We start from the raw sequence: 18,074 nt of genomic DNA, 5'->3' as shown, positions 1-18,074 counted from the left end.
GTATGCTAGTGAAAGGTTTATGTGCGGTGCACGCGGTCCTCTCTCCTTAACCCCTTGATTTCCCGACGAATGTGACAATGGAGGCGGCGGACGAGCCCTTAAATCTCACGATCAAGAAGATGCCCATCGCCATCGTCGCTCCCTTCACCATCGTCGAGCCGAAGCTGAACAACACCGAGACCAAGCCGGAGGCGGCGAAGCGCGACGACCTCCCGGAGGACCTGTCGGTGAAGCTCTCCAAAAACGGCGACCAGTGCCTGGACCTGAGCAAGACCAAAGAAACCAACCTGGAGAAGTCCAATCTGAACCACAACGAGCAGCTAAGGAACTACCTGTGCAAGAACCAGGACGAAATCCGCAACCACTACAACAAGAACACGTTCAACGAGCAGGACAACAAGATCCTGGACCTGTACAAGAACATCGGAGCCGACTCGGTCTACTCGTTCATCAACAATCTGGCAGATCGCAAGTTGCTCAGCGCGTGGTACATGAATTCGGTCCTGAGTCAGACCAACCCGTACTTGAGCATGACGCGCGCGAAGAGCGACGCCGCCTCCGACAACAACCGCATCCTGAACAACCTCCTCGAAAAGAAACCCTATCCCACCTACAAGTTTCCCACGAATTTCGACGCGCTTATCGTGAACGAGATGCGCTCCGACAAGAGCGAGTCCAAAAAGGAAAAGAAAGGGTGACGGCGCAGATCGTGTGGTGCTGTTGTGCTTCATGGTTTTTCTCTTTGCTTGCAGGTCACAAGTCGACCACAAGAATAACCTGGGAGACTCAAAGAATAACCAGGACGGCAATAACGGAGAAAAGAAGAAGCCCCACATAAAGAAACCCCTAAACGCCTTCATGTTATACATGAAGGAGATGAGAGCTAAAGTCGTGGCAGAGTGTACGCTTAAGGAAAGCGCTGCCATCAATCAAATACTAGGCCGAAGGGTAAGAATTACGTGATTTATACATCGTATCAGAGAGTGAATGTTGGATGATTGTAGCTTTTTTCGATTTGTTCGAACGAAGAATATGCAAATAAAAGACTTGTTAATCGGGTACCGTATTTACAGATTGCAGGATTATCACGATTGTGTGCCGTGATTGATTCAAGTTTGCCGCCTTTCATGAGAGACGCGGAACTTTCACGAATGCAGAATTTGTACTTGTTTAATTTTTCTTTTATTTAGGTTTTTTTTCCGCTGTCTATGCAATTCAGGGTTGCAATTCACGATGACGAACTCAGCTGCGTTTATTTAACATTCCAAAATGCTCGATTGCTAAATTTCACTTGGCACTTGATAATTACGATAAAGAAGTCGGTTATTTATCAACGCAAGAGTGTCGGAACTATTCTTTAAAAGGTGATTCCACTTTTCTTCCCGTGTATTTTTTTCTATAACTCTTTTAAAAATAAGAAAGAAGAATACAATATATTTTCGGTGTTCCAAAAAAAAACAGCAAGAAACCTAAAGTCCATTTTTTTTTAAATCAATTGTCAGTGTCAAAATTCCCACCAAGAACAGGCTGTATCACCCTAAAACCTTTCATTTCGGAACATCCTCTATCATAAATTCTCCCTAGATCAGGTTTGAGGTTATGTCAGTAATTTTCAAATGTCAGAAAAGTTTCGGGTGTAACCAAATTTTATACCGAAAGACAATAAATAAAGACCATAATGACACTGAAAAGTGCAACTGAACATATACAGGAAAATGAGAATTTATTTACCTAATGGGTAATACGTATAATACATATAATACATATAAGCATCTTTGGAGTCTTCCGAATATGATTCTGCGGAAAGTTGAATTATTATTGAAAGAATGTCCTCAATTGGTAGATTTCCCATCAATTATTTCCGGTCCTCTCTAATCAGTTCCTCGCAGTGACGAACACCATTGGCCCATATATTAAAATTATAAAAGAAAATACCTCGAATATGTGTGCATCTTTACTGCAATTTAGCATGGTCGGTTTTTCTCTCTGCATTTCTTCACGTAATCTAATCAAAGCCAATTTTTCTCGTTGTGTTAGATCCTTGCTTTCGGAAACTCATTTCACTCTTTATTTTTATTTAAATGTATTTGCGGCTTCACTAGCGCAAGCGCCTTCACAATTCACATCAATGACTGACATACAGTTGACATTTTACGTTGCCAACCTAATTACTATCAAATAACCAGTGGCTCATACCAACCTGACAACACTTTGACAATTGATTATTAAAAAAAAAACAGACTTTAGAACTCACTTTTGCTTAGGGAGGATCCGATATTCGCGTACTTTGCTTTGGATAAAATCTAGTAGTCCCTTTCGTGCGTTCTGCTCAAGTCAATGTAGGAAAAAGCGGCAGCTGAGTTCGCATCATCGTGAACGTAGACTTTAGGGAGCTAGTGGAGAACGTCTTTCGACGAGCGCGCCTTGGACGACGACCCCTTTCGAGCTAGCTCGTGTTTGGTAGTTGGTTGAGTTGATACCTGAATGCGTAGGTGCGAATGTTGTTTTGAGCCATTGTGAAAACTGTGAAAAATAGGGGTCCCCGGAGCCTTTTGCGGGGCTCCCCCGTAGAGTACGACCGTGTGCGAAGTGTTCTTAATGGTGTGGTTGCGCAGTGGCACTCTCTGAGTCGCGAGGAGCAGGCCAAGTATTACGAGAAGGCGCGCCAGGAGCGCCAACTGCACATGCAGCTGTACCCGGGCTGGAGCGCGCGGGACAATTACGGCTACGGCACCAAGAAGAAGAAGCGAAAGAAAGAACGCACACCAGTCGAGTCGGGAGGTACACGCGCACCCTAACAGCCGGGCCGGGCGGCGGGGCCCCTTGGCGGAGCCCCGCCGGCCGGCCCCAGACCGACGTACGTGCATACGCGCTAGAGCAGAATGGGTCGGCGGCCGGCTGGCAGGTCTCTCGGTTCTTGCGCGCGGCTTCTCTTGGTGCCTGCCGTGCCCGCCGTGTGACGATGCTGACTCTATAGTTCTGTTTAGTGGCACGCGCTGGGCCGCGAGGAGCAGGCCAAGTACTATGAGCTGGCGCGCCGGGAGAGGCAGCTGCACATGCAGCTCTACCCCGACTGGTCGTCGCGCGCCAACGCCACTCGTGGCAAGAAGAGGAAGCGCAAGCAAGACCCTGCCGATGGAGGTAGCTCTGCCAACAACTCGCAAATTACTAGTACTACCGCTCGGAATAGTAACTTGCGAGACGTGCATCACCTATTATATCTATTTCTATTATTTGCATGTTTGGGGTAATACGGTTGGCCGGCCGGGACCTATTCTGCTGAGGGTCGAGCAGACCCCTTGTTGGTTGGACGAGTCGTATGCACGTTTGTCAGCAGCCTGCATGATCATATGTCCACCTTTTCTAGTTATGCCTCTATTTTGAACACCAGTAGTCCTAGCTCGCTTAGGCCGAGCACGTCCAGCATGCTTCCACCCTCTCTCTTTCTTTCTTCTCTCGACCAACACCCCGCTCCTCTTTTCCGCTCCGATCGTTCACTTAGATATACCACCACATTCGTTATTTTTATCAGTAGCAACCCCCCTAGTCTGCCTCGGATCCACGACGAGCGGACGATCCTTCATTTTGTAGACAAACACCTAAACTCTGGACTCGATCAGTTCCACTTTGAGAACCCTACCGAACCGTCACTGTCAAGTTCAGATCTTTAGTTCACTGTATAGAACCATCTTAGAAGTAGAGTAGGAGGGGCTGATCAGACCACTTGGTGTAGATATACGTGCTCTACGTTTATATGCACTTCGTTACTTCGAACCAACCAAATCGGTGCGCATTGCAATCACATTCTTGATCGAGTCGAGCTGGCAAGATGCATATAAACGTGTCTCCTCTAGATAGATAGCTTGGCTTGATCAGCCCCGAACGCATGAACCATATCCAACAACCGCCCAGCAAATTTTAACTTTTTGACTTACGTTGTCAGGTAACAGCATGAAGAAGTGCCGAGCAAGGTACGGATTGGACCAACAAAACCAGTGGTGTAAACCATGCAGGTGTGTACCCTTTTCTCTCATTCTTGGTGTTACTTTTTTTGGCATGTTATTTTATATTATTTTGTTGTTTTATGTTTTGTACTGAATAACCAACCTGATTAAAAACTGATGGACGTTTCGAGTAATACAGCTAACCACACGTTTTGAGTTTTTCAAAGTGCACAGTAGGTGTCCGTTTCTATCACGATGCTGAATCTGCGGCCGGACATTTGCGAACAACCGAAATTGCAACGCATGCAACACTTGTATGATTGCCTCACAGTGTGTGCGGGATGGTCACAATAGGTGCACTGATTTTTTCTTGTTACTGCAAGGGTGGAGTGGATTAAACTACTGATCAATCTCGAATGAAAATTACATTAACGATAAACACAAATTTTACCGGTTTTAAGCTTGAAAGCTGAGAGGTATGTTTGCTATTTGGTGTTAAATGTTGGTAGATCTCGTTGATTTCAACTTGCAAAAAAACTGGTCAAAATCACCTAATCAAGATTTCAACGCAACTGCTTTGTGAAATGTTACGAAAATTTTCATTTGATGTATTGTCAGTTTTGACTTTGTTATTAAGACATTTTTTTGTATGCTCTGCTTACTCTCTTGAACAAATTTCACTTGAATATCACTTACAACTAGTCAAGAATAGAATAATAATAGATAATTAATAACTGTCACTTTTGACATTTATAGTGACAAATCAAAATGTCAGTTGGTAGAACTGGTACACTTTGCGGTTTCATCTTTTTGACAAATTACAGATTGGAATTTTCATAAAATTGTTGATTTTCTTCGTGCAACATCTAATGCGTGCTAAAAATTGTTTTACAATAATACAACAAAGAAGCGTCAAAATTTTATCGAAGTAAGAAATCAAATCTTTGAAACGTAAAGACAAGAAATTTTTGTGAGTAGAATATTTCATAAGCGAGTTCAACAGATGTCAATGTAGTTTTTGATATTGTCACTAGGGCTATTATAACATTAATGGTGACAAGACAGGATGACCATCCCGTAAAATGAGATCGCAATGCGCACGGTAGAGCTTCAGATTTATAGCCACAGTGTTGACATTGTAAATCGGATTTAGTCGGAACGCAGTTAAACCGTCCATTGGGTTGTCTATCAGTTTGGTTATTGGAGAGTGTGTGGGGCTGCTGGCTACCCTAGTTAGCCGTGCAGCTCCGTACACGATTTGGTGTTTCTTATCTATGTGGAAAGACTGTTGTTTTATTATTTTGTGTATCAAGAGACACTGTGGCGTTGTGACGGGATCAGAAAATGTGTCTTCCCACAAAGAAAAGGACCCATTGGCTTAGTTAATGTGCACTAGACACTGCTGTCGGGTAATCGAGACGATCGTTTTTCAAAAAGGGGCACCAGATGCGAATCGATCGGTCGTTAGTAATAGACACATTTTCTGATTGGAAGCCATAAGGGTGTGTTACAATTTTCTGTTTGTTTTGATGGTTGTGTGTGTGAAGTGGGCGCTCCTTTGTACAAATAACGATTGTTTAGCCCCGAGAACAGCTCACATGGCGGCGGAACTTCCACGGTCCACGCTGGGTTGCTGCACGCAGCAGGAGGTGCTGCTACCACGCAGTCGCCCCAGGAACCGACATACGTCAATCTATAGCCCTCTCGTGGTTAGTTTGCAGCAGTGTTGGTGTCATGTTAGCTCTAGACTCGTTTTATTTGATTTTGTTCCCAGATTTTCCTTTTTTTTTTAGTTTGTTAAATTTTTTAGTTGGTGTCGTCAGACTCGAGCAGAAAAAGTTTCTCTGATCCGATCGATCACCGATAGTCTGAAATTTTTTCTGTAGACTTTTAACATAACAAATGTAACACTCGCATGACAATTTTTTTTTGAGTTCGTTTCCACGAAGTTTTGGTGGTCGCATCCTACTTTATCTTTTAAATTACAATTTTTTTTTCTGTAGTGCAGTTTATTTGCTAATAATACCGTGCGCTTAATTACACCGTACAACGCGAACCATTAAGATCGCCAAATTGATAACCACAATTAATGTTGACAAGTGGCGTAATTGGTGTGTGCTATCATTACCATTAGTATTATAAAAAGCACAAGCGCCGTTTATTGAGGTTGCTGAATGCATGCCGCTTATTATGTGCAAGAACACATAAATCGAATGAATTCTCTTTTGATGTCTCATCGATATTTCATTTTTTAGAGGCGCCATATTGGCGCCTTACGTCCTTCTTCAAAAACCCAGCTGTAATAAATCAACCGTATTCCTTACACCTCCCGTGCCCCGCTCTCTTCATAGCTTCCACTTTATAATTTTAATAACGTTAAATGCACTCATTAAATTCTTTTTTGCGTGGAATCCTCGACTGTCGATAGAAATCGTGAATCTATATTTCGTTAATCTTTTAATCACAATTTAATGACGATCGTAGGAGGATAATTATGTAGTTCGCTTTTATTGTCCAATTACCAAATTGTCATAAACAAAGAGAGAATATTACGTTTTTATGTCGGAGAGATAATTCTCTAATTACAGCCGTGGTCATAATAATGGATGCATTCTTTTTGGTTCGCCTACCTCTCTAATGGCGCCCATTTCGGTACAACTGTGAGTTTTTCTGGTAATTAATTACGAAATTATCTTACACCAGGGTGCACCCAATCCATCATTTAATCAAATATAATTAATTAATCCTCGCGAATTATTATCGATAACCTCTGCAAATAATCGAAGCACGCTGACACAATCTTGTAGATTAGCGAAGATTAGTGAAGCCAAATCAGTCACGAACGCAGTTTTAAAGGAGATCGAAAGATGCACTTATGGTAATGTCGGCAAGAGTTTTAGATAGGTAGATTTTGGTTTGATGGATGGGCTTGAAGCTCAAGAATTATGTGTTGCGGTTCACGTTGGATTAAACTTGATGTATTTGTTGCAATTTATTTCGGGACTGGCACGAGGAGTTAAGTCAACTTAAAAAACGTTTAACTGGCGGGCCAAGTTCTTTTAAGTCTGTTCAAGGGCACTGGAACATCTTGAAAATCTATTTTTTTTCTTCAGGAGTCAAGTTTTTAGGTGAAAGTTGTTATTTAAATATGTCCGTCGAATTTAAGTCACTCTTAATTACATTTAAAGAAACAGAAACACAATTTTCTTCTTTTGGACGTCTTGGATGTTAAAAAATCTGAAACAGTTGCACTAGCTTACTATATAAATTCAAAAAACTCCTGGACTGTCAAAATTAAATTTTAAATAAAATGCTTGTTTTGACTGTACTTGGGTATAAAAATCTTTCGCTGGAGTGTACCGACGAACTGACGTCAAAATCTAGTTACAAAATATAGTTAGGTTATGTTATCCTTTTTAATAATTGAACTAAAAATATTTTGAACATTTGAAACGAAATGCAGCAACTTAAAGAACTGGAGCAATTTAATCAAGTTTATAAAAAACACAAAGAAAAACAGAAGGTGACAGGACAAACTGAAAACCGGTAAAAACTAAACAATAACCAAAATTGAAAATCGCTTCCCGTACCTGTCAGTCAGATTCTCGGATTCCGCTAAGGATATATTGGGTGCAACATTTTTAATACCCACATAGTTAACCAATCAGTTTTAATTAGGTTTTCATTTTCACAATGCAAGATGCTGTTTCTCCACAGTTGGGTTAAAATCAGAAACGTTTTTTGTTGACGGTATGGCTTTATAATATAATAATTTGTTATGGCCCTCTTCTCTCGCGCCAATAGAACCACCATAGTTCGTTTTGAACTTTCCATTTTACCCTTTTTACAAAATTCACTTAAATAATTTGGAATTTAATTGACAATGTCAATTTAAACAAATGAATAGTTTGAAAAATCAAAAAATCATAGATACCGACCGGGCAATATGAAAATAACTAGTGATTTAACCAACCTAACAACTGCAATTTTGATTTTGACAGGCCATATGTTTTTTGAATGGAAGATTTTCACATTTCACGTTAGATATTTTGAACGCCAATGCATCGCCGCGTCTTGGGAGTCGTAATGGTCAAACATCTGCTACCTCATGTTTGTGGAAGTCGTTATTTAAAAATATCTTTAAATTCTGTACACATCGCGGAATAATGGTCAATATTTTTTACTTGATGACTGCAATTTTCTTAATAATGGGTAGAGTTGTTGCAGTCGAGATCAAATTACGGAAGCTTTTCGCAACAAAGAATGCTTAAGGCTAGTCTTATCCTAGCGCAGCAGCGCACAAAAGTATCATCAATTACCTTTATTTAGTTTGTTGTCGGCCAATTCACGCGCACGGGAAAGACGATAAATCGCGATCAGTCTGGCCCAATGGAATCATTTCCAACTGACAATTATGGACGGAATTTCAGTTCTATAAATTATTCAGATAATTGATTATTCATGAGTGGATTCGATTGAGTAAAATATTCAATATCGCGAGTGCACGGATTTGGCTTCATGGCTTGAAAGAGGGAGCGTTTCGTGGATAATAAAAGAGTTGGTGTCACTTTTCGTTGTAAGAAAGAATACACAATGAAAAAATCAAGATGACGTTTTGATTGTAGCTGAACTAAGCTAAGACGTGGCTTCGAACAGACACGACAATCTAGCGTGAGTGTTGTTCGTGTTAGTTGTTTGATGAAGTTGTAGAGGGCGCTGTAAGGCCCGCGATGCGACCACTAAAACAACGATTAGAGCAATCGACAGCAAACCACGTTGCATGTTACAGTTTACATGTTTTTTTTTCAGCTGGCATGATCGTTACCCTTTAATATTGTAAATTTAACAAGAATGCGCGTGTACCTGAAGCGCCTCCAGTAAGCCGTTGTGACGCTGTTTTGTTTTCGCAGACGCAAGAAGAAGTGCATACGATACATGGAGGCAGGTGATGGAAACGACGGGAACCAATCAGACGACAACTTAGGCAGCTGCGGCAGCATGGGCGACGCTCACACGCCGCCCGAAGACGACGCCGAGAGCCTCAACCAGTCCATGTCGAGTCCCGGAGGGCTGTCGGCCTTGAGCAGTTTGACGAGTCCCGGAGGAATGGTGCTGCCCAGCCCGTCGACGAGTGTGGCGAGTCCGTCGGTGAGCGTGGCCAGTCCCTACATGCTCCAGAGTCCCCTGACCCCTCACGAGGCCTTCGACGTCAAACTGCCGCCACCTCCGCACCCTCACCACCAGCCTCCACGCAACCCCGTCGGGACTAACCCTCACGACATAAACAATCCGCTCAGTGTGAACCAGTTGACGGGGCAGTGCGTGAGAAATGACTCCTCGGACACAAACGGAAAAGAGACGACGACACGCTCAATTATTAGTGTTACGTAGCCCCCCTGATCGAGGCCATCAGTGACTGAGTGGGCGTTGGACTGTGTTCAGTGCAGTGCGATGATCTCAATTTTTTTGTTTTTGTTTTTTATTTTGACTTTAGTACTGCACTCGTGGAATTTTATACTATGTAACATAAATGTCATTTGCCAAAATCACCTCTATATATTATAAATATCCATTTATATTTTGTAGTTATTTATAGTGATATTTGAATGTTGTAGGACCCGCGTTAGCTCGTACTTAACGTCACATGTCAGTTGTCAGTTATCAGGCTTGCCAACCTACAATTTTTTCCACAAAATATTTTCGTTTATTTTGTACGATTCGACGAAGGGTCTTTATAATCCCTTCCGACCAGAAGATATTGTTAATTTTCTCTTTATATGTTCTGAACACCAGATACTTAACAAATTGCCTTATTAAATTTACATGAAATTTTATTGCACAATTATCAAGTCTTCAATTTTAATTACATCATGAAGAGTTTTTAATTTTACCTTATTGACATTAATGAATCAATTTTTGAGTACCTGTTCCCAGACTAATAATTTTTAAGTATACTTAGGCTTTTATTCGTTTTATATAAGGTTTTTAATGTGTTTGTGTGTAACGTAGCGCAACATTTTTGTCGCTTTCTAGACGTGTAGTTGTTGAAATGCCCAACTGACCGTTGAAATTTTAACATTAATCACATAATTATTTGAAAAATGTATCGACCTTGACAACAATCTACACTAGTAACAAATTTTGACAATATTTTTGAAAAGTACCTTAACCACCAACAATCGTTCGATTTCTGAACACACAATAAACAAAATTTGCTGCAAAACATTTTTCAAGAAACGAGCAAAAACAGTATAATTGTCTTTTTGACAGACTTGGAGGTGCTCGCTTTGTAAATATTTTTGGATTCGTTTGTCGCTCGAATTGGGTATTGCAACACGTTGACAGGGCAATCCTACAACATCCAAGTAGTAATTTAGATAGTTTAAATTTATGTTCCTTGTGCCACAACAAAGTTTTGGTCTAGTTTCGGTTGTTTGCATTTTTAAATGTGACCGATTAAAAATGGAGGCAACGCGAACAGCGAATGAAAACCGTAACCGTTTTTAATATGTTTAAAAAATTACCAGATTGAATGAAACAAATAATTGAGTTGTACATTGCTACAAAATGTAATTACTTTGTACATAAAAATGTTATATAAAAGTTTATCTTGTAAAATTTATTTGAACGTTCTATATTTTTATTTGTTAAAATTGTGGCGAGCCATATCATTTTCTAATTATTTCCAAACGATAAAGTATATTTTGAGCTTTTATGTTGCAATTTGAAATTATGTTATTGAAACGGCCATATGATAAAGACACAATTTCCTCAGTCATGTAAATAGTTTTGACGAAAAACTACAGTACTACAAGAGACGCGTGCTATTCAGATTCAAAGCAGGGAAATTATTAGGCGTTCGTGTTCAATACTTTAATTTACTATAATAAAAAATGAAACATGTGATATTTTATACTATTTAATATAAATATATTATGTTTGGCTTCCCTCAGGATTTTGCATTTACTGACTTTCATTTGGCGATGTTGTGCCAACAACATCGGACAAAACAATCGTCTTGATTCAAACGCCGGGGAGAGATTAATTTATGTGCCATATTCGTTTGAACCACGACTGTTGTTCCGAGCTCGTGACTGTTTAGGTTAAAACGGATACCTTTAAGTTTTGGATAAGTGCAATGTAAATGTCTAATAGTTAACTTGAAACTGATAAGAGAAAACGTCTTTTTGTGTGGTGACTGCCCGACTAGTGCCCTTGTTAATGTTTCTTTTTCCATTATTGCAGTTGGCATCAGTCGGACAATCTTCAGTACATCCGCCCCGGACGCCCGGGCAGGTGTACCAACATAGAGTAAATGAATATACATATATAAATAAATTAGAGTATGTAGGTGTTAATCGTCTTTGTAAGTAGCATCTGTTCGTAACACCGTCTAGGCTAATAATCATTCAATACAAAACCTCAATATGACCGGAATTTTTATTTCCTCCCGCACCCCCAGATGGCGCCCGTCTCGAACGTTTTCCTTTTAATGGGAGACATGTGCCAAAAGTAAATGACGCAACCGGCCGATCATCACCGATTTTAGGTGAGTATCGGCACGTTTTTCGAATAGTAAACGCCACATAAACAGCCCATCAATCTGTTTGCGTCACTTCGTCGTTACATAAAAGTCCCCGCGAGAGGTCTTCGCTTCTCTGCACGATCAAGATCTCGCTTCGACAGACAGTGATTGGTATTACAAAAATTATCTCATAACTCGTACCGATCTTCGAGTACCAGATGGTGCACGTTACACATCGGTGTCCATTTATGGCCAATGAGGAAATCTGTACTCTGTAGTAAACGCCGTGTTGAAGTAACGCCCACTGGTGGGGGAGACTTGCACAACAATGTTTGTGGGTTAATTTTTAACTGTGTAATTATGTTCCAGATTGGGATTCGTCGAGAGAAGCGTTATGCCAGATTTTCCGCCTGGAGTTTCTTGTCGCGTCGAAAAAGCGAAGAGTCGAGTCTCTGTGAATGCTCAAGTCATTCCGAGAAATTATCTGTCATCGGTTTTAATTTACAAAACGGGTTCTTGGAGCTCGAATTTTCTCAAAAGACTGTTAAGACTCGACCATGTGAAAGACTCTGTTTAGATGTGGTAGTTGCGTTTAGTTTTTTTCGTGTTTGTTGGCGTTACACTTGTATAATTATTTTCTGTAAACCAATTTCGAGAATTACACATGTTCGAGTTAAAAGGACAAACACATATATTAACGATCATGAGCGCTTAAGACATAATGACTCTTAGTCACTGCAGATTTTGCAATACCCGCTCAGATGTAATAGATAAACAGTACTTTGTGCAAGAATAATACCTGCGAAATTGTACTAACAGGTGTTAATTAATGTCCCTAGTTGTTGTACATACTCGTAAGTGTTGACTGAAGAAATTGGTACAAAAGCTAATATGTCACAGTTATAGTTCCACCAAAAATGATCTTCTTCAACAAAACTTTATTTTTAGTCCACAAATCAAATAAAACCAAGATTAAGACTTTTCCAAAATAACTTTATGTGAAGGACTTGTCATTACAAACTACAAGAAGTCTGTGAGAATTTGACGGATGTATGTCTTAGGCACCTTTAAAGGATATAATACATATAAAAGATGAATTCCCACGTACAACAATCGTGCGCGTTCAGCCAATTAGAGCGCTTACTCTCATCCAATCAAAAATGTTTATCGCGATAAAAACATCCTACAACTCTGTCATCTGGCAAAAGCAAAATTGCATGCTACTCCTGTCACATTCTCAAATTGTTTTTAATAACTGTATTATAATTTATAAATAACTAATTACCTTACGTTAAAATTTGTATTCTGGAATTAATCTTGCCAATAATAACATGACCTAATTTTTAATATGTCATAAATTTCCCAGTTGTCACTTATAATCTCATAAGAGCATTAATTCTTCTGGAAATTTTTTTGAGTGCGTTCCAACGAGGTCGTATTAATTTGCCCGAACGGGAGTAGGACCTTGTTGGAATGCATTAATGCTCGAATGCAGAAAATCGTAACGACACAAACCCTGAAAAGAAATAATCCATTTTTAAATTGTGTAGTTTAATAAAATTTCACATCTTTGACAGCAAAAAATTTCCACTTATTACTCACAGTTAGGTTGGTCTACCTACAAAAAATTGTCCAAGAAATTTTGTTGTTGTCTTGGTTATTATGGCTCGTAAATAAATTTTTCTATTGGTCATTAATGTGTGTCGTACAATTTTGACTTAAACATTTCTGCTTTAGATAATTTTACTCGTTGATATTTGGGCATTTTTATTCAAAAGTTAAACCCTCGAACCAAAGCTCTCGGGCCTAACCGGAAAAAAATGCCCAAATTAAACTCGTAAAATTGTCAAAGCAAAAAGTTTTCGTAAAATTGAAAAATTTGATAAAAAAAAATTAGGTCTTATTATTTTACCTTCGAATAAAATTGTAGAGGCAGAAAATTGTAGTTTTTTTTGTGAGATAAAAAAAGACTGCTCGATGAGAACCGACAGTGTTAGAACATTAACACCAAACAGAAGAGCTTTCGACTGTTGATTTCTGAGAAATTTGGCAGGATCTGAATGTTATTTGAAAAATGCATTACGAGAGATGAAATTCCGAAAAGTCAAATCATTATCCCAACCCAAGAAGATTCTTATGAACTCCAATTGATTATCCAAAAGGAAAGAAACAATTGGTCCGAGGTGTGGAGTACCATGAACCACCTCCACCTCACCAGAGCTTCAACAGCTGCTGTTTGCAATGCAGATTTATAATTGTTAGAACAACACCCCTATTTATTTTTAAATTAAAACGGCACCTTCGTGCATATTACATTTCGACTTTTAAAATCGTTTCTAGCCTTAAGCCTCTCATATACAGCCTGAGTCAGCTAAAACAGGTCAGTCGTATAAAACAGAAACTAAAGAATAAATTGAAATTTTTTTGTTGTAAATTTAATGTGGTGTCCTCTCATTGTATGTAGGTTTTTTTAGGATTCTGTGATAACCTTGTTAGGAGTTATTAATTAAAACAAGACGACACAATTTTTTTTTTTTTAATTTGTACCTTTTTATATTCAGTTGAAGGATTTTTTTTTTAAATAATGTTAGTGCATTTGTTTATTTATTCTCGAAAATTATTCTAGCCATGTTGTCGTTTGCATTCAAAATAGAGTCAAGTAGTGATACTGTTGTCTTTTGTTTTGAATAAATCAGCAACATTGCTGAAATAATTCTTGAGAATAAAGGATTATTTTGAGCAAATCTGTTCAATTTTTACCAAAACAAATGCACGATCGTTATTGAAAGAAAATCTTCTTTCAACTGAATACAAAAAGGTATAAATTTGCACAAAAAAAAAATTGTTGACGTCTTGTTTTATTTAATATCAGGGTTCTCATAGAATCCTAAAAAAATGTACATACAATGAGAGTGTACCACACATAAAAATTACCACAAAAAAATTTCAAATTATTCTTTACTTTCTGTTTTATACGACTGACCTGTTTTAGCTGACTCAGGCTGTATAATCTATTAAGAGCCGTTTTGATTTCCGGAAATTATTTCGACCTGTCGAGTTCTTTTTGCGTATTAATCACCACGAACGGCAGTGAGTGGTGATTACACTAGAAGAACGAGACAGGGAGAAATAATAATTTCTGGAAATCAAAACGACTCGAAATAGATTCAGCTAGAAAATCGCATAAATAAAATTATTTATAAGTGTGTATGGCCGCGTGATATGATTTCCGAAAATCTCTAGAGTGATTTCCGGAAATCAGTGTGTTGTGTGATGTCCATGGTGATTTCCACTAAATCAGCGTCTTATTGGTTGCTTAAGTAAAAATTACAAAATTTGATTGGTTATAATTTTATGAATGCGATTTTCACTTATAATATCCCTAGTGCATTGATTATTTCCGGAAATTTTTTCGAATGCATTTCTAAAACGTATTAATTAGCCCGAGTGGAACACGAGGGCTAATTACGTTTTGGAAATGCATGAGAATAAAATTTCCGGATATTAATCAATGCACGAGGGCATATTCGGTAAGAAAATCGCAACGACGATAAATTTTTAAATCGTACGACACTCATTAAAGACCAATAGAAAAATTAGTTCACGAGCCATAACCAAGACAACAACAAAATAAATGATTTTGATTGGCTGAAAAAATTTCCACTTATTAATCACAGTTAGGTTGGTCTACCTACAAAAAATTTCCAAGAAATTTTTTTGTTGCCATGGTTATGGCTCGTGAACTAATTTTTCTATTGGTCATTAATGAGTGTCGTACGATTTTCTGTATAGTGAATTATCCATATTTTAAATCTTACTCATATGAAACTGAGGATTATTCGTCCATTATTATGCTCCTGTAGAAGAGAAGCTAAATCGCTGGACAAAAGTTAAAGGGTTGCCTAAAAGAAATAGGTATTTTTTGCAGCTTTGTAATTAATTAAATGTTTTACGTCTCCTAAATTTCCACGAATGTAAATACATCTGGTTTTTGGTTTACTCCACTTTTATTAAAATACAATGTTTATTATTTTAAACCCACCCGTTAAATATCTAAAAATAACAAGGCTCCATTAAGGAAATACATTTTGTGAATCACTGTTGTGATACCTTTCCATTTTTATTCCCTTCAACTAAACAGAAATACAACTGAAAAAATTGTGTAAACTTTACATTCAACGGAAATATAATTTTGCATTTACTTATACATATTGAGTAGTTGGCAAAAGCTACTCTTGCCAGAATAAATACCTACTTATTTTTCTTATACAATGAATGATTTTTAATTTTCTTCTTTGAATTTACTCTTTCCTAAATGGTCAAATATCTTTCAAAACCAAGAAAGATACACATTTACAACCAAAGTCAGAAAAAACAGTTTTACATCTATGTAATTTAGTCTGATTAAAAATAAAGTGATTATTGTTGAAGATATTAAAACCATTATTTGGTCATCCATTAACTTCCAGATTTTAAGGATTAGTTTGTCAAGAATCTATAAGAAATTAAAATATTACAATGTATACAGTTGCTTGGAGCTTTTGCTAAATTTAGACAAATTAATTTCTTGCTCAAGTAAATATTTAACAATTTTAATTTATCATTATAATTTAGCAAATGTTGGCATTTAGAAATTGTTTACAACAAACCACCCTATCTGCGTGCACCCACATTTCCATTTAATTATTTGTTCCTGACAGCATTGTTTTTGAACTGTTTGAATTAGGAATGGAAAGGGAATAACAAAAATACTCGTACAATCTGAATTCTGATTGATTATTTTATTAAAAAGACTAAAAAATCAAAAAAATCTTCAAAAGCTAGTTAAAATAAGTGTTGAAATTATGATATAATATATTTTGTAAGATTAATCAACTTAAGTACTTTTGGTTTACAATACAAAAATTTCCGATAATATTGCGTAATCTGGAAAAGTGCCCCGAATGCTTGCAGCGTTTCCACGTTGAATAGCAATAGGAATTTCTTTGATTTTGAATCGCCTGATTCCGCAATAAGTCGCTCTCCGATGATATTAATGAAATCGTTGGCTTCTTTGCTTTTAACTAAACAGAAATACAACTGAAAAAAATTGTGTAAACTTTACATTGAACGGAAATACAATCAATCTTTTTTTTTAGATTTATTTGTACATCAGAACACTAAGGGTTGAATTTCACATACTAGCACCTCGACTGACCATCACCGCCTCGCCATCAACTTTTATTTTGCAAAGCTGTCAGGTCAGGTCACGTACAGTTAACGAATTTCCTCCACGTCGAACAGTTATTCAAAAACTTTTTAACGCAATCGAAAACCTTAACATTTCCATTCAGCGTGTCGTCACAATAATGATAAAAAGTATCTTTTGACGCTAAGCCCAACTCTAGGTCCATGTCCAAGTCTTGCAAACCACAAAAATGTATTTTGTGAATTAAAACCATTTTTAAATACATATATTGTAATAGTATATTAAAACATGAATTTTATAAAACTTATATTAAGACACGAGTCAGATTTGTAGCACGACTGCCGCAGGCAGGAGTGCCTGTAAATAACGAGTGCTCTTAAGTTTTGTAAAACGAGTTTTTTATGCTATTTTTTCTAATGTGCATATTAATACATGTTTTTTACAAATAAAATCAATTTTGGTAATTTAGGGAATTTTGTGACAGTTGGGGACACTTTTATTCCATGGTTAACATTTAAAGTAAAATTCTAAATTTGAATCTAGACTAAACATAATTGTCATTTTTCGCAAGTGAAATTGCAATTAAAGATAAATTATCCAGAAATACGGCAAATAGCAGAGAATACCACAGTCTATTTGCTGTCGGCAATGTGTGTTACCAACTGAAAAAAGTTCCTAGATTTCGGATGTGTTAATAGTTTATTAACGCATTCAAAATGAATGCCTTAACAGCTTTGTTAAAACAGCAAATTAGAAAAACTACTTTTATAGTATTAAAAACCAAGAAATCGTAACCGGCATTAATTAATACAGATTTCAAAAACAATAGAATCTAGTAAGTATACCGAAATAAATACATACATACAAAAGTTTAGTATTAAATGAATAAAAAAACATTAAATGAAACATTAAAGATTAAAGATACAGAACGTTTTTTGCTTTTGCTGTAAAATTCAGCGTAAAATTGTAGCGTAAAAGACATCAACACTTCAATAACTATTGTTTTTATTTATATGTATTAATACCAAATGGTTGTTTTTGATTGGTAACGTCAATCCGGAAGTAGGGAGCCATTAACACGGAACCAGGACGGCTTAACCGCGGAGTTGGCGCTGACCGAGACGTCAAACCGCTGTCCCCATGTTGAGGCGGTGACGATCAGTGGAGGTGCTTATAAATAAAATTCGACCCTAACTTTTTCACTGTCACGCCCCAAAACCAAGCTTAGCTAGCAGAAATTTGTATTTCTCAATTATATTACAATTCCACCTATTGTATCACTTCTAGATTTGTTAAGAAAATTTTCAGTTCCGTTCAGAAAATTCAGTCTTATTATACTAAGGACAACGTAACATTTTATCTGCCTCGCCCATTTCATTTTCTTGGTTACCAATCAAATAGATTGTTAAGACGATCT

At 37.7% G+C, this 18,074-nt stretch overlaps 1 protein-coding gene across 2 annotated transcripts in view; it reads left to right on the top strand.

Moving 5' to 3' along the window:
• The window catches only part of pan (pangolin), a 128,318-nt gene extending 116,943 nt beyond the window's left edge, over positions 1–11,375 (top strand). Inside the window, exons 7-12 of one of the 2 annotated variants that reach the window (XM_069049280.1) lie at positions 96–694; positions 753–948; positions 2,988–3,141; positions 3,944–4,017; positions 5,526–5,650; positions 8,855–11,375. In XM_069049280.1, the coding sequence (XP_068905381.1) occupies positions 96–694; positions 753–948; positions 2,988–3,141; positions 3,944–4,017; positions 5,526–5,650; positions 8,855–9,335 (1,629 nt within the window). In that variant the 3' untranslated portion in view covers positions 9,336–11,375. Of the gene's footprint in view, positions 1–95; positions 695–752; positions 949–2,615; positions 2,782–2,987; positions 3,142–3,943; positions 4,018–5,525; positions 5,651–8,854 lie in introns of both variants that reach the window. The other variant, XM_069049272.1, reaches the window with a different exon arrangement.
• Positions 11,376–18,074: the final 6,699 nt, after the last annotated feature.

The sequence above is a fragment of the Tenebrio molitor genome, chromosome 1, assembly GCF_963966145.1.
Source record: "Tenebrio molitor chromosome 1, icTenMoli1.1, whole genome shotgun sequence".
NCBI classification, from domain to species: Eukaryota; Metazoa; Arthropoda; class Insecta; order Coleoptera; family Tenebrionidae; genus Tenebrio; species Tenebrio molitor.
The sequence above is the reverse complement of the archived record's forward strand: the minus strand, read 5'-3'. Positions and strand labels throughout refer to the sequence as shown.